Source organism: Equus quagga, chromosome 17, assembly GCF_021613505.1.
Source record: "Equus quagga isolate Etosha38 chromosome 17, UCLA_HA_Equagga_1.0, whole genome shotgun sequence".
Lineage (NCBI taxonomy): Eukaryota > Metazoa > Chordata > Mammalia > Perissodactyla > Equidae > Equus > Equus quagga.
This window is the reverse complement of record NC_060283.1, coordinates 58,043,357-58,066,122: the sequence shown is the minus strand read 5'-3', so window position 1 is coordinate 58,066,122 and position 22,766 is coordinate 58,043,357. Positions and strand designations below refer to the sequence as shown.

At 42.1% G+C, this 22,766-nt stretch overlaps 1 protein-coding gene across 2 annotated transcripts in view; it reads right to left on the bottom strand.

The window, feature by feature from the left end:
* LANCL1 (LanC like glutathione S-transferase 1) overlaps positions 1–21,529 on the bottom strand; it is a 44,269-nt gene extending 22,740 nt beyond the window's left edge. For both annotated transcript variants that reach the window (XR_006885781.1, XM_046643541.1), the window contains exons 1-2: positions 21,343–21,529; positions 18,023–18,140 (exon numbers count right to left, since the gene is read on the bottom strand). Coding sequence is in view for 1 of the 2 variants with exons in the window: in XM_046643541.1 (XP_046499497.1) it covers positions 18,023–18,140; positions 21,343–21,423 (199 nt within the window). In the remaining variant the exon portion in view is untranslated. The remainder of the gene's footprint in view (positions 1–18,022; positions 18,141–21,342) is intronic.
* Between the last annotated feature and the right edge of the window lie 1,237 nt (positions 21,530–22,766).

Genomic DNA, 22,766 nt, shown 5'->3' with positions numbered 1-22,766 from the left:
TGCTCCCCCACCACAGCAGCAGAAACAAGTGGAAGGAGCAACTAAACTCTATCTATGCGGAGGCACAAATCAACAACATCAAGCAATATGAAAAAATACATTAAATCTCCAGAACAGAAGGAAAACAACAAATACACAGAAAACAATCCCAAAGAAAATGAGATATATAACCTAAATGATGATGACTTCAAAACAGCCATCATTAAAATACTCAATGAGTTAAGAGAGAATTCAGATAGATAACTCAACGAGTTTAGGAGCTATGTCACAAAAGAGTTTGATACAATAAAGAAGAACCAAACAGAAATATTGGAAATGAAGAACACAATAGAGGAGACTAAGAAAAATCTAGATGCACTGAACAGTAGGGCCGATAATATGGAGGAAAGAATTAGCAATTTGGAAGATGGCAATATAGAAATGCTGCAGGCAGAGGAGGAGAGAGAAGTAAGACTAAAAAGAAATGAAGAAACTCTCCGAGAATTAGCAGACACAATTAGGAGATGCAATGTAAGGATTATAGGTATACCAGAGGGAGAAGAGAAGGATAAAGGGGCAGAAAGCCTATTCAAAGAAATAATGGCTGAGAACTTCCCAAATCTGGTGAGAGAGATGGATCTTCAGGTGACAGAAGCCAATCGATCTCCAAACTTTATCAATGCAAGAAGACCAACCCCACAGCATATAGTAGTGAAGCTAGCAAAAGTCAACGACAAGGAGAAAATACTAAGGACAGCCAGGCAAAAGAAACTAACCTACAAAGGAACCCCCATCAGGCTATCAGCAGATTTCTCAGCAGAAACTTTACAGGCTGGAAGAGAGTGGAATGATATATTCAAAAATCTGAAGGACAAAAACCTACAGCTGAGAATTCTCTTCCCAGCAAAAATATCCTTCAAATATGATGGAGAAATAAAAACTTCCCCAGATAAACAAAAATTAAGGGAGTTCATTGCCACAAAACCTCCTCTTCAGGAAATCCTCAGGAAAACCCTCATTCCTGAAAAATCAAAAAAAGGAAAGGGGCTACAAAACCAAGAGCAGAGGAGATAAGTAGAAGGACAACAACAGAGAGTAGCAGCTCTTCAACAGAACAGATTAAACCATGGGACGAGAAACAAAGGAAACTGAAGAAAACCGGAAAACAAGACATAAAATGGTAGTGGTAGGCCCCCACATCTCAAGAATCACTCTAAATGTAAATGGACTGAACTCCCCAATCAAAAGACACAGAGTGGCAGGATGGATCAAAGAACAAGACCCAACAATATGCTGCCTCCAGGAAACACACCTCAGCCCCAAAGACAAACACAGACTCAGAGTGAAGGGATGGAGAACAATACTCCAAGCTAACAATGAACAAAAGAAAGCAGGTGTCACTATACTAATATCAGACAAGGTAGACTTCAAAGCAAAACAGATAAAGAAAGGCAAAGAGGGACAGTATATAATGATAAAAGGGACTCTCCACCAAGAAGTCATAACACTTATAAATATATACACACCCAACACAGGAACACCAAAATTTGTAAAGCAACTCTTAATAGAACTAAAAGAAGACATCAACAACAAAACAATAATAGTAGGGGACCTCAACACACCATTAACACCAATGGACAGAACATCCAGACAGAAAATCAACAAGGAAATAATAGAATTAAATGAAAAATTAGACCAGATGGACTTAATAGATATATATAGAACACTTCATCCAAAACAGCAGGTTACACATTCTTCTCAAGTGCACATGGAACATTCTCAAGGATTGACCATATTTTGGGAACCAAAGCAAACATCAATAAATACAAGAGAGTTGAAATAATATCAAGCATCTTTTCTGATCATAATGCTATGAAACTAGAAATCAACTACAAGAAAAAAGCAGAGAAAGGTGCAAAAATGTGGAGACTAAACAACACGCTTCTGAACAAACAATGGATCATTGAAGAAATTAAAGAAGAAATCAAATATTACCTGGAGACAAATGAAAATGAGAACACGACATACCAAATCATTTGGGATGCAGCAAAAGCAGTCCTAAGAGGAAAATTCATCGCAATACAGGCTCACCTCACTAAACAAGAAAAAGCTCACATAAGCAACCTCAAACGACACCTAACAGAACTAGAAAAAGAAGAACAAACAAAGCCAAAAGTCAGTAGAAGGAGGAAAATAATAAAAATAAGAGCAGAAATAAACGATATTGAAAAAAAAAAAGACAACAGAAAGGATCAATGAAACAAAGAGTTGGTTCTTCGAACAAATTAACAAAATCGACAAACCTTTGGCCAGACTCACCAAGAAAAGAAGAGAGAAATCGCAAATAAATAAAATTAGGAATGAGAGAGGAGAAATCACAACAGATACCAATGAAATAGAAGGGATCATAAGAGAATACTATGAAAAACTATATGCCAACAAATTGAACAACCTGGAAGAAATGGACAAATTCCTAGACTCCTACAATCTCCCCAAACTGAATCAGGAAGAAATGGAGAATCTGAATAGGCCAATCACAAGTAAGGAAATAGAAACGGTAATCAAAAACCTCCCCCAAAATAAGAGTCCAGGACCAGACGGCTTCTCTGGAGAATTCTACCAAACATTCAAAGAAGACTTAATACCTATTCTCCTCAAACTGTTCCAGAAAATTGAGAAAGATGGAGAACTCCCTAACACATTCTATGAAGCCAACATCACTCTGATCCCCAAACCTGACAAGGACAACACAAAGAAGGAGAACTACAGGCCGATATCACTGATGAACATAGATGCAAAAATCCTCAACAAAATTTTGGCAAACCGAATACAGCAACACATCAAAAAGATTATACACCATGCTCAAGTGGGATTTATACCAGGGACACAGGGATAGTTCAACATCTGCAAGTAAATCAACATGATACACTACATTAACAAAACGAAAAACAAAAACCACATGATCATCTCAATAGATGCAGAGAAAGCATTCGACAAGATCCAACACCCATTTATGATAAAAACCCTCAATAAAATGGGTATAGAAGGAAAGTATCTCAACATAATAAAGGCCATATATGACAGACCCACAGCCAACATCATACTCAATGGACAAAAACTGAAAGCCATCCCTCTGAGGACAGGAACAAGACAAGGGTGCCCACTTTCACCACTCCTATTCAACATAGTACTGGAGGTGTTGGCCACAGCAATTCGGCAGGAAAAAGAAATAAAAGGAATCCAAATAGGTAACGAAGAAGTAAAACTCTCGCTGTTTGCAGACGACATGATCTTATATATAGAAAACCCCAAAGAATCCATAGAAAAACTATTAGAAATAATCAACAACTACAGCAAAGTAGCAGGGTATAAAATCAACATACATAAATCAGTAGCATTTCTATACAGTAACAATGAACTAACAGAAAAAGAACTCAAGAACTCAATCCCATTCACAATCACAACAAAAAGAATAAAATACCTTGGGATAAACTTAACCAAGGAAGTGAAGGATCTATACAATGAAAACTACAAGACTTTCTTGAAAGAAATTGATGACGACATAAAGAGATGGAAAGACATTCCATGCACATGGATTGGAAGAGTAAACATAGTTAAAATGTCCATACGACCTAAAGCAATCTACAGATTCAATGCTATCCCAATCAGAATCCCAAGAACATTCTTCACAGAAATTGAACAAAGAATCCTAAAATTCATATGGGGCAACAAAAGACCGCAAATTGCTAAAGCAATCCTGAGCAAGAAAAACAAAGCCGGCGGAATCACAATCCCCGATTTCAAAACATACTACAAAGCTACAGTGATCAAAACAGCATGGTACTGGTACAAAAACAGGTCCACAGATCAATGGAACAGAATCGAAAGCCCAGAGATAAAACCACACATCTATGGACAGCTAATCTTCAACAAAGGAGCAGAGGGCCTACAATGGAGAAAAAAAAGTCTCTTCAACAAATGGTGCTGGGAACACTGGACAGCCACATGCAAAAGATTGAAAATTGACCATTCTTTTTCACCACACACCAATATAAACTCAAAATGGATCAAAGACCTAAAGATTAGGCCTGAAACAATAAGTCTTCTGGAAGAGAATATAGGCAGTACACTCTTTGACATCAGTTTCAAAAGAATCTTTTCGGACACTATAACTCCTCAGTTGAGGGAAACAATAGAAAGAATAAACAAATGGGACTACATCAGACTAAAGAGCTTCTTTAAGGCAAGGGAAAACAGGATTGAAACAAAAAAACAGCTAATTGGGAAAAAATATTTACAAGCCACTTATCTGACAAAGGGTTAATCTCCATAATATACAAAGAACTCACATGGCTTAACAACAAAAAAACAAACAACCCGATCAAAAAATGGGCAGAGGACATGAATAGACATTTCTCAAAAGAAGATATGAATATGGCCAATAGACACATGAAAAGATGTTCATCATCGCTAATCATCAGGGAAATGCAAATCAAAACTACACTAAGATATCACCTTACACCCGTTACAGTGGCAAAAACATCCAAAACCAAGAGCGACCAATGTTGGAGAGGTTGTGGAGAAAAAGGAACCCTCATACACTGTTGGTGGGAATGCAAACTGGTACAGCCACTATGGAAAACAGTATGGAGATTTCTCAAAAAGTTAAAAATAGAAATACCCTATGACCCAGCCATCCCATTACTGGGTATCTATCCTAAGAACCTGAAATCAGAAATCCCAAGAGTCCCTTGCACCCCTATGTTCATCACAGCATTATTTACAATAGCCAAGACATGGAACCAACCTACATGCCCAGAAACTGATGATTGGATAAAGAAGATATGGTATATATACACAATGGAATACTACTCAGTCATAAAAAAAGACAAAATTGGCCCATTCACAGCAACGTGGATGGACCTCGAGGGTATTATGTTAAGCGAAATAAGCCAGTCAGAGAAAGACGAACTCTATATGACTCCACTCATAGGTGGAAGTTAGTATATTGACAAGGAGATCTGATCGGTGGTTACCAGGGAAAAGGGGGGGTGGGGGGAGGGCACAAAGGGGGAGGTGGTGTACCCACAACATGACTAACAAAAATGTACAACTGAAATCTCACAAGGTTGTAATCTATCATAACATTTAAAAAAAAAAACTACACTAAGATATCACCTTACACCCATTAGAATGACAAAAATATCTAAAACCAATAGTAACAAATGTTGGAGAGGTTGTGGAGAAAAAGGAACCCTCATACACTGCTGGTGGGAATGCAAACTGGTGCAGCCACTATGGAAAACAGTATGGAGATTCCTCAAAATATTAAAAATAGAACTACCATACGATCCAGCCATCCCACTACTGGGTATTTATTCAAAGAGCTTGAAGTCAGCAATCCCAAAAGTCCAATGCACCCCAATGTTTACTGCAGCATTATTTACAATAGCCAAGACATGGAAGCAACGTAACTGCCCATCAACAGATGATTGGATAAAGAAGATGTGGTGTACATATATACAATGGAATACTACTCAGCTGTAAAAAAGAACAAACTCGTCTCATTTGCAACAACATGGATGGACCTTGAGGGAATTATATTAAGTGAAATAAGCCAGATAGAGAAGGACAATCTCTGTATGACTCCACTCATATGAGGGAATTAAAAAATATAGACAAAGAGAACAGATTAGTGGCTACCAGGGGAAAGATGGGGTGGCGTGTGGGCACAAAGGGTGAAGGGGTGCACCTACGACACAACTGACAAACAATAATGTACAACTGAAATTTCACAAGATTGTAACCTATCATTAACTCCATAAAAATTAAAAAAAAAAAGTTCGCTGTAACTGCACTATAAGGTTTGGAAAGGAGTGTGTAGAATGGTGGATGCAGGAGGAGCAGTCAGAAGGATGCTTCAGGCATGCGAACCAGAGAGGGTGGTTGCAGCAGAGGTGAAGCGAGACTGAAGTGGAAAGCTATCTGTCTAGAAGGTGAAGTCGACAGAACCTGGTGGGGAATGACGGATGGGGAGATGTCCAAATGACTCCCAGGTGTTCAGCTTCAACAGCTAGGTGGGCAATGGCGCCATCCAGAGATGGCAAACTCCTCTAGGGGAGGGCCAGGTCTGCGAGGGAAGATCAGCTGTATCCATTCATAGACTCATCCCCAAACACAATTCTATTCTCTACAGGGCACTTAAAATAACGAGGAAGAACACTCTGCTGGCTTCGAGGAGAACCACCATCAAGACTGGTCATGAGGCTCCACATTGGATGGAGTTGAATGTAGGTAGGAGATATGTATGGAGTTAAATCTTTCTAATGTTTTCTTTTTCATCACAGAATATGCTACTTAATCAAGAGTATTCTTGGGCTTAAGTTTGAGTAGCAGACAAAATTTTCTTCAATACTGTTTGCTAAGCAAAAAGCTGAATAATGGAGATTTGCCTCTTTCTTCTACCCTTCTACCTTTTCTTCCAGACCAGAAAAAGACTTCAATGAAATTTACATTTTGATTGTATTTAATTGTAAAAATCTGCCAGAGATTGTTTTAGATTTTGGAATTATCATTATTCTTTTAAATGAGAGCACTCCCCCTCTTTTTATGACTCTGGATGAGTTTTGACACATTCGTTGGTATAAAATTTGAGTTAAATATTCTTTTATTTCTTAGCTGGCCCATTCCATGATAACTACTGTCATACGCTATCAAAACTAATGCTTTTTGGTCTGAATTTTACCATCTTGTGAGATTTGCTCATACATATCACTTAAACATATTGACGCATTTTAGAAGAGAAAGTAATCCATATGAAGTGAGATATGCTGAGAAACGAATAAAGCAAAATCTAATTTATTATTTTCCCATTAATCCTAAAATCATTAAAGGTGATCAATAAAGTATTTGGGATAACATGTGTTTAAGTTATGTTCTGTTAGGTAATGAGTACTTTCCTTCAGGAACCAGAGATTATTCCTATTTTGATGGTCTTACGTCATTTCCCAAAGGGGAAAAACGAAAGTTGTTATAGGTATACCACCTTGGTTTTACATGCAAATACAGATAAATTTAAGTAACACCAGTAACAATCAATGAATGAAGTGCCTTTTATAATCAAGTATATGGACGCCGGCCCCGTGGCCGAGTGGTTAAGTTCGCAGGCTGCACTTCAGTGGCCCAGGGTTCACCAGTTTGGATCCCAGGCATGGACCTACACACCGCTCATCAAGCCATGCTGTGGTAGCATTCCACATGGAAGAACTAGAATGAACTAAACTAGGACATACAACTATGTACTCAGGCTTTGGGGAGGGGCAGAAAAAAAAGAGGAAGACTGGTAAGTGATGTTGGCTCAGGGCCAATCTTCCTCGCCCCAAAAAAAAAAAAAAAAGGAATCATGTATACGAAATCAGTAATCTTTTCAGAAATAGCATGTTAATTCTTTAGTTATTCACATCCTTAGAAGCTGACTTGGTGGAGAAAGAAGAGACGGATGTGGGCAGAATATCCCCTCCCTTCCAGGGAAAAACACCATTAAGGAGGAGCAAGTATGGGTGGTGTGGACTGAAAGGGAGCTCCCTCTGTGGGAAGACTGAAACGGAGCAAGTGCAGAGAGTAGTCCAGGTGGTGGAATTACCTGATCGAATTCCTATGGACAAGAAGCCTAGCTCAAGGCCCGCTTAATAAAGCTGTACTCCTCAGGATACAAACTGATAAAAACCAGACACAGAAATTCAGGTTTGATGCTAATCTATTGTTGGTTTAGAGGAGTAGTATTCGAAAAAAGCATTTTTCAAAGATAAATTTGGCCATTTGTGTTAGTCCAGGTCCTCCTAGATGGGCCTGAATGTGCAGGACTGTATGAGGGAAACGGCTCCCAGACACATATACCACATGAAGTATGATAGAGGGCATCAGAGAAGCAACTACATGCTTTGGCTTGGGAGTGACACCTGCGACCTCCACCTGCAGCCCCTGGACCAGAACAGGTAGCTGCACCTAACTACAACATGGTTGAGGCCTAATCCTCCCAGGAGCCCAGAAGCAGAGGGAACGCCAGATATGGGTGTGCACTAGAAGCACCTAACGTGGGGCCTGGCAGTGGAGAGGAGGTGGAGGGGAGCCAAAGCTTGGCCAAGTCAGGCCTGAGACGTACATTAGACACCCAAGTGGAGAGGTCAAGGAGGCAGCTGGATCTACGGGTCAAGAGTTCAGGGAAGAGAGGCTAGACCAACGTGCTCCAAATGTGCGAGGAACGTTAACCCAAGTAGTTAATGATCCCCCAATGTACTTCAGGAGCAGCTGGACCAGAAGACTCATCAATCCAATGCAGGGGGAGTTGCTCTTGATTTCAAAAAAAAACCAAGAACCCACTTATCACCTCCACTGTGGTCTGAGCGGCCAGAAGAAACTCAGACACCAATCACTTTGATCTTGTAACTCCTAGAGCCTTTCTGGCTGCTCAGAACTGCAGTGGCCAACGTGACAGCCTCTAAACTTAGGTATCTGCAGAAACTTAAGTTAATTAAAAGTAAACAAAACTTAAAATTTGGTTTCTCAGTCACGCTAGCCACATTTCACATGTTCAAGAGCCACATGTGGCTGGCGGCTACTGGTGGACAGCAAAGGAGCTCTTCCACCACTGCAGAAGGTGCCAAGCCAGCACTGCTCTGAGCACCAGGGGCAGATGCCATTCTGTGTAAGCAGCTCAGGGATTCTGCTGCTGCCTCAGAATTCATCCTACAGAGCTCTTATTTTGAAATGTTGACAACTAATCTACTTGGAAGAAAAAAATATATACTGTGAGGACCAAATAAATTCTGCTGTAACAGGAATCCATCTGGCTTTCGGTACAGAAACTCTGAACTAGATTTTTCTATTCTGCTTCCTTCTGTAGCTCCTACTCTGAGAAGGGAGGGTAAACTGCTTAGGGACACCTCAAACTCTGCAATTTCCTTACTCAGCTACTTATCCCCAGTAGTACTATAAATATACTCAGCTGTTGAGAAGTAATTAATACCAAGCCTTTGAATTTCTGAGAGATCGTTAGTTCTCTTCATCTTGACCAATCAAGACCTTGCTGTGTCTTAGACATACACGGAGATGATAAAAATCTCCCCAGATGTATGAGCCTCCCCAAACACTTCTCCGTAATTCTGCATTTGGAGATCACTTCTCATTATTTGTTGTAAAACCCTGCCATGGACCTTCAGCTCTGCAACCCATTTCCTTGTAGACCAGCGGCTTTTAAAGACTCCCTGCATGTGCAGTGGTGGGAAAGGTCATGCTCAGATGGTAACTCTCCGGAGCCACTGGAGACGCTCAGCCAACACCCAGAACAGGTCTCGACAGTCTGAGTGATATGGAGACAGGAACTCCCTAAACAAGGGGTGATGAGTTGTTCCGATCTGTTTCAAAAAACTGTTCCCTACTTGAAACTTTAAAAGCTCATCAATTACTATGTTTTTTCCTTTCAGATTTATGAAAACATAAGAAGTAAAAGTTTTCTCTCATTGGCCCCATGCAGTTTGATCACCTGGTATTTTCTAATGCGCTGTTTTGTAACTGTGTCTCAATTTTGTGAGTCAGTGAGCATGTGCATTTCCATTTCTTCAACAAAACCACACTTGTCTAGGGCAGGACGCCCATTCCCAGTGGCCGCTGGTACTGGGCGCAGTGCTCTCCACAAAGCCCCTGTGTGACACCGCACTGACTAGTCCACTCACCCGGTCGTCTGATTAAAGCCGAGCAGTGTGAGCTGCTGGCTTTCCAAATCCTCCAGGACTGTTAATACCGATACTCCAGGGAGGAAACTAGCTGTGACGCCACACCCTTAATTTAATAATGTTGCCCCAAACGAAGGAGTGGAAAAGAAACTAAAGAGGCAAATGAGCACTCTGAAGATGTGTCTTCTTTCCTCCTTTATCTATTTCCAGAGTTGACTATCCAATAGGAAACGAGATTAAAAACAGAAAGGAGACATCATACTTTCCCCCTCCTTCCCTCAGTGCTCTGCGTGTACTGCTTCATAACTGTCCACTTGGGATGCGCTCCTAGTCCTTTATCAGACCACCATCACAGATGATAAATCCTTCAGCACAGAGTGATTGAGCGCACGGGCTCAAGAATCGCTGTCTGGGATTGAAGCCTGGGCTCTATCACATACTAGCTGTATGATCTTAACCCATTTACTAAACCTCTCTGTGCCCGAGCATCTTTATATGTAAATGGAAATAACAATAGCTACTCCATAGTTACTGTGAATCGTGGTAATCATTACAACAGTCCTCAGCCCACAGTAACTACTCAATAAATATCCAACCCTGAATGCCCAATGGAACCTCAATGAGTACCGAATGAGTGGCTTCATCTCATCTCTAATGCCCGGCCTAAAGGGACAGAGAACACAGAGGGAACCATAGTCCCTTCCTGCTCCCTGCCTCTCGCCGGCACTGGTTCCTCTGACTGGAGAGGCTGGAAAACGGTTCCCTCCATGGCAGCCATGTGGCGTCTCCCCTGAACTTCCTGGGAGTCTCCCTATCCTCAGGCTCTCCCTTCCATCTCCTGTTTCTTGCGGTACCCACACCGTGGGCTGTCACGATGCTCTGACTGAGTCTGGGGAGGTAAGTTCAAGGCAGGGGGCAAGAAGGTCTAAACAGTCTGCTCTTTATCCAGCTTCACCAATTATAAAGTGGATATCCGGAGCCCTATCTAATTTCTGAGTTCACTTCTCAATTGCATCACAGGAGGCAGGGGAAGAGATCTTATTGATTGATCCTTTCACATTCTAACAGACACGAAACGAGTTGAATTCCCACTCTTTCCCCATTCCACCTAGCTGTGTTTAAGTTACTGTTTTTAGTTTGCACAGGTGGTAGCTAGAGTAGTAAGCAGGACACTCTCAGTTTGTTCATTCATTCATTCAACACATATTTATTTAGCACCAACTGTGTTAAGTGCTGAAGTTAATCGGAATGAAAAACGACAAGACACGGCCCCAGCTGTCTGTAAAAATCAAATTGCTTAGATATGGCTTCTTTCTTGCCCTCCTGCCAGTTCTTCTCATCTACCTACTCTGATCCTGCTCTCTGTGCCTCACCCAAGCACACTGGTGGCATCTAAACCCTGCTGTTGTTTCAAGCCTGTGTCATAGCAACTTAAAATAAGCTACAGTACAATGACATCAACACCACATAAAGTGCAGGCAGAAAGGAAGCAGGCGGCACCCCTGGTGCCTTCATGCACCTAGTGCTCACTGTGATGGGCGTTAATAAAGCCAGTGTAGATCCACGTCCTTGATTCCCTGTGCTTGTCCCACCAGCGTGGGCTGGCAGGCACAGGTGCTTCTCTTGAAGGTGAAGGACACTTGGTCAGAGCTCAGACTAGACATTGAAATGCTGGCTCTAATGAAGAGTGACTTAATAAGATCAAATTGCAAAGAAAAGACACCTGGCCTGAGTGGTTCCTTTCAAATAAGTCTGGTATCAGCAGAAACTAAGACTCGCAGGCTAAAGCTCAAAGGCTATACATTTGGCAGATGAGAGGAAAGGCATCTTGAAACACTTTCATGACTTGCATTTAGAGTGCAAGTTAATATTACTCCAGGGATTATGCTGCATATCCTCTTATTTGAAATGTTATCTAATACTTGAAAAGAGGAAATATATGCTGATCTGAGCCTCATTAACTTTGTAGGTCGGTTAGAGAAGACTGGGTTGCGTCTTTGAGAACTAAAGCCCCCAGAGTCTTGTGAGTATTTTTTCCAAGTGTGAGCTGAACATCACTTCCCTTAGGAATCATCACAGTTAGGAGTGGGGAAAACAAAATAAATGAGGGCCAGCCTGCCTTCCCTCACTTTCTCACAAGGACTTGCGAGGTCGGCCACCACAGGGTTTACGTGACTTTTCTACTGTTATCTGCATGGGAAGCAATCCTTTGTATTAAATGCTCATTTCTAAAGTAAGACTATCTCATCTGCTCATTGAATCCTTTATAATAACAATTCCTCACCAGTGTGTCATGCTTCCCATTTTGTAAGGCACTTTAAAACCCCCTCCCCGCTAGAACCCACGATCTCCCTGGGACAAAACCCAGTGCAGCCCAGTGGCAGGTGGCGTTATGCTCTCGCGAGTCCCCAGAGATCCCTGGATACCACCTAGGACCAATTAGTGCTGGCCATCAGGTCTGATCCTAAGGGGCCTCCATGCCTGCTATTTTTCTGCACCGTCGGCTGCTATGTGCAGATACACAGAACACTTCCTGATGGGGCACCTAAAGAACCAAATGCTTCCCACGCTGCGAGGACACACTGTAAAGGACTCTCGTAAATCTACCAGGACAGGAGTAAGGCTGAGAATGAGCAACCCAATGCTTATTCCTGGCACATGTGATACATCAACATCATGATGCATTACACTTCAATGTACTAAATTTTGTAAGGAAGGATTTTGGTGAAACGAACTGAGGCAGTTCACTTAGAATACCGCTTATTAACAGCTCCAAGAGCTATGGTTTGACTTCAGACTATGGGTGATATTTCACATGAGAAGATCCTCAATAAGCCTTTTCAAATACAAGCAATTATGAGGAACAGCTTCTGATTTGGCCCAGTCAATACTCGATCCTGGAACCACAATGAATCTATTAATTCAGGATTAGGAAGGGGAAAATACTTTCTATAGAACAATGCTGGACGTTTCATTTTTCTAGCTGCAAACGCCCATAAATCTTCCAGGGTTTACTTTATGTCCAATCCCAAATAACTTTTTCCCCACAGACTTTTAAACAGTAAGTACTCCTGCCTGGCTAACAAGCCCTGTTTCCCTCCTTCTTTCCAAATTCCTTTCATGTTTCATCAGGCTTATTCTGATTTTTTTTAAACACTTAAAACTGACTAGTCATTAACCGTTTCTAAAAACTTTGTACAGTCCGAGTATCATCATGTTGTCATTGCCCAAATTACTCCATCTTATAGCTTATGTGTAGATCTTCACTTATAAAGTGTATGGAGTAAACCCAAAGGGAGAAGCGGAGCCTAAACGCGCGCACACATGCAGGCGCGCACACACTCCCTCACGGGGTAAAGAGCAGGGCTCTGAAGCCAGGCTTGCTGGGTTGAATCCTAACTTTGTCACTTAACTGGCTCCGTAACCTTGAACAGGGACTTAGCCTCACTTTGCCTCAGTTTTCCCAACTGTGAAATGGGGGTATGAATAGTATCCATGCCATGGAGCTGTTCTGAGATTTAGATCAGTTAATTAATGCAAAGCACTTAGAGTGATGCCTGGCATAGAACATCAGTTACTCGTATACACAAACACACTCTCTGGCTCCTGTCATTCAAATGTCAATCCAAGTAACATTTTATTGACAAGAATCATGTTTTAATCTCTACTGTCCTTCAACAGTCAAATGATCACAAAACTACATATTGATGATCCTCATTCCCTTGGGAAAGAAAAATTTATTCAGTATATTTTATCACTGAAGTATTGAATTCTTGTTTTTGAAAATTAATGTATAGTAATAATTTGTTAACACTCAATTACTGCCTGAAAAATTGATTATTCATAACACTTCATTCCTGGATAAGCATGAGACAGACCAGAGTGACTTATGGCAATATCGGCCTCATTTGCCAATAGGAGATGGCTGTGAGACTTTTAAACTCTTTGCTCCTTTCTTTCCTAAGGCCAAGGCATTTTACCTCAAAGTCAGGAATACAGCTTGTACAACAGCTCTATGACAAACCACAGGCGTACTACATAGGCTTCAGCAAAAATGATGTCTGAATCCTATTAAAAACCTATGGTAACCACTCCCATCACTGTATGATATCTTCTACTTCCATTTTAAAATAAAAGCCAAGACATTTCAGTTGTAAAATAGTTTATAAAGTGAACGTACAGTATTTTCTAAAGCAATGGTTGCTTTCTTTTAAATTTCTACTTAAACCTGTGTGTATCCCCCTTACCAACAAGGCATTCTGCACAGGGTTTTCTGAAGCACATAAAACACTGAGGTGCTCCAGTGGAAATTCTAGGAAGGACCCTGTCACTATCAGTCTCAATTTTTGCTGAAAAGATAAAAAATGGGAAAAAATGATGGGAGTCCAGATTTTCAGTTTTAAGTACAGATGCAACATTAAAAACAAACGGGCCCTGCCTATCTTCACTAAAACTCACTTTCAGCGTCAAGTGAACCACAGAGACAAGTGTAGGCTCAGCACAACTGAGGCATCAGGAAGCCGGGCAGCCTAGCTCGCTGCTTTCTTATCATCCTGTGGTAAGCAAACAGGAGTCTGAGGAAGGGATGGGGGCGCAGAGAGCTGCTTAATCAGGCAGAGAGAGCATTCGTGTTTCACAGCCTTAAGTCTAGGACCAGCTGTAGTCTTTCTAAATTTAAGTTATACTTACCTCTAGAAAAATTATTGGCTTTCCTGTATTACTTTCTCTCTATGGCAGGCTGTACAAAGAGACTATTACTTATTGAAATGAAGAAAAAAAATTCAAAATGAATAAAGGCGTTTTGAATCAAAATCCAAATATGAGTTTCACTAGAAATACAGAGCAGGAAAAATATTGCTCAGCAAATTTAAAAATATTTTATAGACAAAAATTCCCAAAAAAGTGGATGGAAGTTAGAGATCCCTTTACAGATGAAAAAACTGGGGCTTGTTAGCCAAATGACTCATGCTTGGTCTTATCTCAAAATCCACTCTCCCCTTTCCTTTAGTAATAGAACCCAGCTAACAGACTACATTTACCATCCTTCCTTGCTAACAGGTGACTATGTTCCAGCCAATGCAAAGTAAGTAGAATTGAAATGCTGAGTGGGACTTTCAGAAAGTCTTTTTAAAGGGAAAGAATGCATTTTTCTTTACTTTTTCTTCCTTCCTGCAGCCTAAAAAGCTGATGCAATGGCTGGATCTTCAGCAGCTATCTAGCCAAGACGTAGAAGCTGGTGGCTGAGGGAGGATGGAGCAGAAAAGAGCTTCGGTCATACTGATATCCTGAGGCCACTATACCAGCCCTTGATGCTGGCCCCTGGCCGTCTTTTACATGAGAGAAAAATAAACTTCTCACTTAAGCCACCGTAATTTTGATTCTTCTGGGTAGATGCAGCCGAACCTACTCCTTTTCCAAATCCTAAGCCTATACGAATCACAACTGACTATCAGATCATACTTCTACCGGGGAATGAAACTTAACAAAATCGGACAGTAATTTAAAGTTCTAACTAACTGTAATAATCATGCAGTTTTCTCATACAAACTATGTAATAATATAACGATAACTTGCAAAATCTTTGACTGTAAACTGACAAATGTTCAATAAATATCAATGTTGAAGAAAGAAACAAAGTTCTAAAGATTTTCTACAATGAACTAGTGTCTCCTAAAGTAATGTAATTTTGGACAAGTTAGCAACAAGAGCAAACAATAAATTAATACTTAAAAAATTATGACCCTAAATTTTGTGCTGAATAAAGTTAAAGAAATATAATCCCTGTTTTCTAAAAACTATCACTTTTTGAAAGACAACATGGGATACACACAAAGTAACATACAAATCTATACATAACAATATAAACATTGCTTTGAAACACAACACCAAGTATTTTTATTGTATTAACATGTTTGTGAATGCATTTTTTCTTCTTTTTTGTTTGGTGAGGAAGACTGGCCCTGACCTAACATCTGTGCCTGTCTTCCTCCATTTTGTACATGGGATACTGGCACACCATGGCTTGATGAGCAGTGTGTAGGTCCATGCCTGGGATCCAAACCTGCAAACCCTGGGCCGCCAAAGCAGTGTGCCACTATGCCACTGGGCTGGCCCCTTTGTGAATGTGTTTTTTAGTAATAAAATTGCAGTTGTGAACAGATGACACTTGGTAAGATAGAACACAATGGGAGAAGGTACTAACATTGTGATTTTCTGTGGTTGAATCAGCATTAGTTTCTTACGCAACTCAGAGTTTTATGCTTTTCAGATTTTCTCAACACTGGCACAGGAAGGCATTTTACTTATCGAAACACTGGAGGAGACAGTCCATTTTATGTGGGAATAATGGCTTTTTAACAGTGCTTATTAGAAGACATTAGGAACCCTGCCTTGAAAGCCATTAGCAAATTTATCTAGATTTTATGCTACATCATAAAAGAACCAGCAACTGAAGACATCCTAAACTGCTTAGTATGCCAATTTGCCATTTAAGCTGTTTCCAGGAACCAGTAATGAGTGTCATAGATACTTAAGGATAAAAAGTTGAAGGACATTGGCAATTCAAAGCAGAGGATGCCGGAAACCCCATACTGCTAAAAAATTTAGACAAACTTGCATTTTACTTCGGAGTGAAATTTGTTTTCTATTTCCAAGGAAAGTATAATTTTAGTTTCTCAACCAGCCCTGGCAATAGAGGAGCCTGACTGATGGCTTTTTGTAACATCATCAAACTATTAATTCAAACTTGAAATCAATTCCCCCTCCTTCCCACCTAAAGCAAGGTGCCTTATATTATGTAATCATATAAGCTCACCTGGACGTCGAGTTAAAGGTTTAAAGCATTCTTTTTTTAATCAGTTACGGAATTAAATCTGGCCATCTGTCTCAGTCTCCTTTTTTGCCAGGAATGACAAAACAGAAACTCCAAATACATTAGGAAAAGAGCTATAAGTCTGTGCCTTATTACAACATGGAAATCAAGAGAAAGGTAAAGATAACTGTGCATTGTACTTGTTCTTTTATTCACATTCTTGTAATTTTAAATAAAGAACAGTAATGTTCATTAAAGAGCTCAATTATCAATTAGAGCCACCTGGAGCAGGGAAGATAATCAACGACAACTGTTGTTATAACATCCCCCTTGAAGGACTTTCATTTTATTCTCTTCTTAACATTTCTTCTGTTAAGCTTCTAAAATCCACAAAAGTCATAAAACTATGAGAGAGACAGCCTAATATTACCTAGTCCATTTGTCTTATTTCATAAAATATTGACCTTAAACGTCCCTGAGAGATTATGATTTAACTCTTGATTTTATGTGCCCTCCCATGCTCTGAAGGACGGACAGAATCAACTGCCTCTACTGACAGAGGACTGCTATTAGTAAACTCCTGTCATAAAAAACTGAAAAAGTGCAGTCCATGGATGACCATCAGCATCAGGACTGCTGAGGTGAGGCTTGCAAAAGGCAGATCCCTTGGCCCTGCCCAAGACCCAGAGAATTGGAATCTCTGCTGTGAGGCTCAGGAACCTGCATTTTATGACAAGCACGACTGCCTTAAAATCAAAATCCTTAAGCTGAAAATCTGTTCCTTCTTGTCCACTTCTCAGAGTAACCAGGGAACCCTCAGTCTCTAAACTGTGCTTTCTTCAACATCATAAAGCTGTCTTCCTGTCTCTCTACATTGGGAAACTCACTGCAGTTCTTCAACTTTCCTTCTTTGGTTTCTCTCACCCTTTTTGACACCAATGTACTATTTCTTCCCAACTTTTCTCCAGCCTCTCAATGACAGGCAAACAGTGGATGCAAACCAACCGCAACGACTATCTGGAAGGATAGGTTCACGGAATCTACTTTACCCTGTGCTCCTGTATGGATCCCTGTTATGTGGTAACTCTTTAAAAACTGACACTTCTGGAAATGTTTTATTTCCTGTGATAAAGTCTCCTCACGTTTGTTTTATGCACTCTCTTTTGGGACTTTTTCCAACTCTTCTCATTGAAATTCCATCTCCAAATTAACTACCTAATGCTGAACATCACTTTTTCTCCCCACAAGTACAGCAGCCGTCCAAATTTGTGTCAAATACAAATGCTGTGAATGTGCTCACCCCGCCCCAAACTCAGAGCACTGCTGAAAACCCAGAGGACAGCCAGGTGAGGCCAAGAGCGAAGCTTCTCCTGGCAGCACTCACTCAGGTGCAGCCACAGGAAGCCTGTCAGACTCTAGCATCTGGCAGACCGCTCTGGGAAGGAACTGCTGTGGCTCCCCTCCACAGTGCGTATGCCAGCTCCCCAGGAGCACCTCCTACCTGTCCAGCCAGTGTAGGCAGTGCCATCCCGAGGATCCGCCGACTTTAGGCCTCTCTCCATTCGCTGAAGCAGCTCTCGAATCTTATTGTTCAAGCGTTGTGAGAACTCAGCAGTCAGCTGTGGATGTTAAGGGGAAAACAAATGTCAAAAATTATGAGCCACTCAATTTCCTGGACCACAGGTTGTCAAAGATAGGAGGATACTTAGTACTTAGGCCATATTTTCCTGCCTGGGAGAAGTAGACAATTATTTTATTCTTAAACAACAAATTAATAAAACTTACAAGTAGTACTATGCTTTCCTACTCAAGGCAGGAAATATTTTTGTTGTAACTTACATGTTTTACATAAAACTTTTAATTGAATACTAAAGACCACCAACGATAAACTGGCTTACAATGATTTCCAACTAATACGGATGATCTATTATTAAAACCAATATTTTTTATTACAATAAGTCATTTTATTGAATTAAGCACAAATCAGATGTTTGCTGTTTTCAAGCCATTGAATTTTTAGTATTCAAGCAGCAGCAATGTTAATTCCCTAAAGAAACACTCTAGTTGCTTTTGTTATTTAAAAAATGAGGATAAACATTTATAAAAATCCGTTTATACGAAAATGCATAAACATTTTTTAAAAACTGTAGAAGCAGCATAAGAAAAGCAAAACAAATGCACAGAGATCAGGAGCCTCCAGCAGAGCGGAAAGAGTGGACCTGGCATCAAGCGCCCAGGCCCAGCAGCACCCGCAGAGCCGGCCTCACACACGCTGCAGGCGGCCAGCCTGGCTGCACCCTCACCCGCTAAGAGCCCAGCGGTCTTGCTCAACTCATAGCTTCTTCATGTTCAGTGACTTCTGTACGTCAGGATAATAACACCTGCCCCACCAATTCCAAAAGGTTCTCTGAGGATCAAATGAGATGGTGTGTCTCAGGTCTTTCCCACTCAAGGATGTAAATATTGATGTTTTCACTATTTTAAGCAGTCCAAGGGTCAGTCACAAGTAACAACTCGGACATGGACTGCAAGCACACTAAGGCTGGGCTGTGGGTTAGTGACATCCATATGAAGGCCCCAGATGCCAGGCAAACTGTGAGGCCCACGCAATCATTACGCTATCTGTCCTAAGGCAACTGAAAAAACCTTTTGAAAGTTCTGTCTACACTGAATCATGAAGTGTCTTAAAAGGTCACTTTGACACATCCCTCAGTAATTTTAGGAATCTCCTGCGATTCCCAGGTTTGGATCTGACAAAGCAGCAAAGTTTCAAAACAATGTTGGGATCACTACAAGGATACAAACATTGTATTTCACCATTGAGGATTGTAAAAACAAACCTAACCACCACCTGTTAGCACTGCCACCTCATTTTTTAAGAGGGAATCTTTAGGGCCAGCCCTGTGGCCTAGAGATTAAGTTGGGTGTGCCTCGCTTTGGCAGCCTGGGTTAGGTTCCCAGGCATGGACCTACACCACTCATCAGTGGCCATGCTGAGGCAGCAAGCCATATACAAAATAGAGGAAGCCTGGCACAGATGTTAGCTCAGGGCGAATCTTCCTCAAGCAAAAAAATAAATATAAAGGGCATCTTAACAGTGAAAAAAGAAGGCAGTGTCAGAATCATTAATAATAATAAAAGATATTAAATTTTACTTCTGAAGATCATTTCTGACAAGGCAAATCAGACTCCCAGCCATCTCTGGATTATTTATTCTGAAGCACCTCTGTGCTCCTTTATTTCATAATGTGAAGAAGAAACACACTGGTTGACGGACACACTCCCATTATTTAACAATTTCTGCCAAGAGGTTAAGATTTCAACAAGTCTTGAAAGGTCTATAAATCTCAATGAGATAGAAAAGTGCATCTCCGCGAGGACATATCACCCTCTGTTCATAGATCATGGATAATCTATCCTCTTGCCTCGCCTTCCTTTAAGAGACCAGGAATAACGAGAACACCTTAGCCTCAGGAAGAGAGGTTACTTTCTATGTGGCACATAACTGCATTTAAGAAAGGTGACTTGCCTGAGAATACTGATTGCTTGTGGTGGACTACAAAATTATTCTAACTCTAGCAATAATTTGACGAGTCTCTAAAAGCTCCTTTTCCTGACAGATGCCAGAAAACAAACCAGTTCCTTATTGAAATCTGTATTAAATTAAGGAGGCCAGCTCTCCAGGGTCTGATCCTTGGCGTTCAAAATTCAACAATTTTAGAACTGGTGCACTACTTTCTTTCCGGAATCTGTCCAAAAACCATGTGTTAGGCAATAAATTACATTATTTTTGGGCCAGAGTTTAAATTTATGAATACCTTTTTTCTCCCTTAGAAAGGGAGTTAAATTTGTAAGAAGCATTTAATTTACAAACAGCCTAAACAGTGAGCCAAATTTTATTGAAGGCTTCTGCCCTCAGGATCCATCCTCAAGTGTTCTCCTTGCCAAGTGAGCATGAGGCGGCCTGTCCTCCTGCAAGACAAGACAAACTCTTCAGCTTCGGGATCTGCAGAGCTGGGCAGAACGCACGTCCAAACGGCCAACGGGAAGCCATGTGACCTCAAGGTAAGCATAAGCAGCTTCGTTGGGGCAGTTCAATTTCGGTCTTCAAAGGCTCAGACTGACTCACTGTCTGCGCTTTGCTAGCCTTCTAGGCCACGACTCTTCTCCACCCTTCAGCCCTGCCGCCCGCATCACCGACCCACGTTAATCCACCGTGACGCGCGCTCCAGGGAGAGAACGCGCGCCGCACCGAGGGAGCCGGGCAGACGCGAGATCGCGCAGCCACTGCGCCCCACCTGAAAGGCTTTCTCATGAAGCGAACCGGCAAAATTAAAGAAAACACGTGTGGGCCCCTAAAGAGCTCACTTCCACCTCACTCATTCTTAGGGTTTCTCAACCAAGAGTTCTTAAAAAGGCCTGCGCGTCCTCTCGACAGCTACGCCCCCCAGGCCCGCCGTCTCGCGGGCCTCCCCGGGCGGGGGCGGGGCTCGCGGGCAGCCGCGGGGCAGGAGGGCCGGGGGCGGGACGCGTACACTCGGCGTGGGCGCCCCGCACACGCAGGCCGCCCGGCGCTCGCCGCCTGGAAGGCTCGCCCTCCGGCCGCCCGGCCTGCTGCACAGTTCAGCGCTCCGATGGCCGCGGCGTCAGGTCGTTAGGAACGGAAACTACAGGGCCCACAGTTCACATCCGCGAGCGGCAGCGCTCCTCGGCCTCGGCGCGTGCGAGCTCGCAGCGCACCGGCCGCCCGCCTTCCTGCAGCCTGGACGGGCCCCGGGCGCCTCAGGCGCTCTTCACACCCCCGCGGCCCGGCCGACTCACCGCGCCCGCGGCGTCGCAGTAGCCCTCGGCCAGCGACCTGTTGTAGTCGGCGTAGGGGTTCGGCAAGGCCCTCTCCGCCATGGTGAGCTCGCGGGCCGGCGCCTACACGCGCCGGGAGGGAAGCTGAGCCGCACCGCGCCCGCACCCGTCGCCGCCCCTGGCACCGCCGGCCTCTCCCTGGCAGCCCTGGACAGCGGCCGCGCCACACTTCCCCGCCCACTTCCTGCCGGCAGGACCAATCAGAACCTTCGATGCTGCCGAGGCCCGCCCCCTCGTCGCTGGCCGTTTGTTAAAGAGACAGGAGTGTGACTTCTGAAGGATAATTTAATTCCCGGGTAGCTGGAGTGGGGATGTATTTTAGAATAACGTGCAAATATGCCCAATATTTCCTTTCTTCTCTTTTAAATTTTAAAAATATGGTTAATAAAACAGACTCAAGTCCAGATGATTCATAAGAATTAGAAATTTCTTAACTAGAGAAGAAAAAATACTGCTTGAGATCTGAACATACTCATATTCCAACTGCTAAGACTGAGTAAAATTGGGGAGGATAATGCGTCTCCAGAGACTTTCCAATATTTTTTTTTCATTTCTTAATAAACAGAAAACAAAACACCACCATAAGCAGCAAAGAAGAAGAGGGAGATAAGGTAGCCTTTGGAGATAACTTACGATAATTTAAACCTCAAAGGCACTGAAGAGGTGATATGGGTGCCCAAGGGACAAGACAAATGGAAACTGATAAAATCAGGGAGAACACATGAAAATGGAAGTTAAAGCTCTTAAGAACTTTAATCTGCTCCTTAGCCTACGTTGGACTATAATACTGTATACCCAAGCCCTTTAAAAAAATAAGGTTCAAAAGAGCAGGGCATCCACAACATTCCGTTTGGATGTTTGTCTCCGTTATCTGAAATTTTTTCCTTTCATTTAAACTTAGACCCCACCGGGTACACATTTGCCCCATTCTGTTGCTCAGAGAATTTTGGCGTCTGTTAAAAAGTCAGAGTCATTCCCTCTCGTCTGTCTTTCCTTCCCTCTCGTTTGGGTGAAGGACCCTCGCCCCAAAGCTCCGGGTGTTGCAGCTCAGGCCTCACTCCACCCGACCTTGGCCGAGCCTGTCCCTCCGTGGCTGCCATCCCACACTCCACTTCTGAGCACCTCTGGCTCTTTTCTTTGTTCTTTTGGCTGTTGCCCTCCTGGGGCACTTGGCTGCTTCACCAAATTCGTAGAGGCCCTCAGTGATCTTAAATTGGACACCCTTCCTATTTTAATAGATAGGTATGTGGAGGAGCAACTCATAAGAGGAAAGAAAAACGAATGAGAGGCATTTTATCAATTATTTTTCTTTAATTATTAAAGGTGTATTATTAGTTTATCCATTCACAGTCTTTATATGAGCCGTTGAAATCAGTGTGATATCT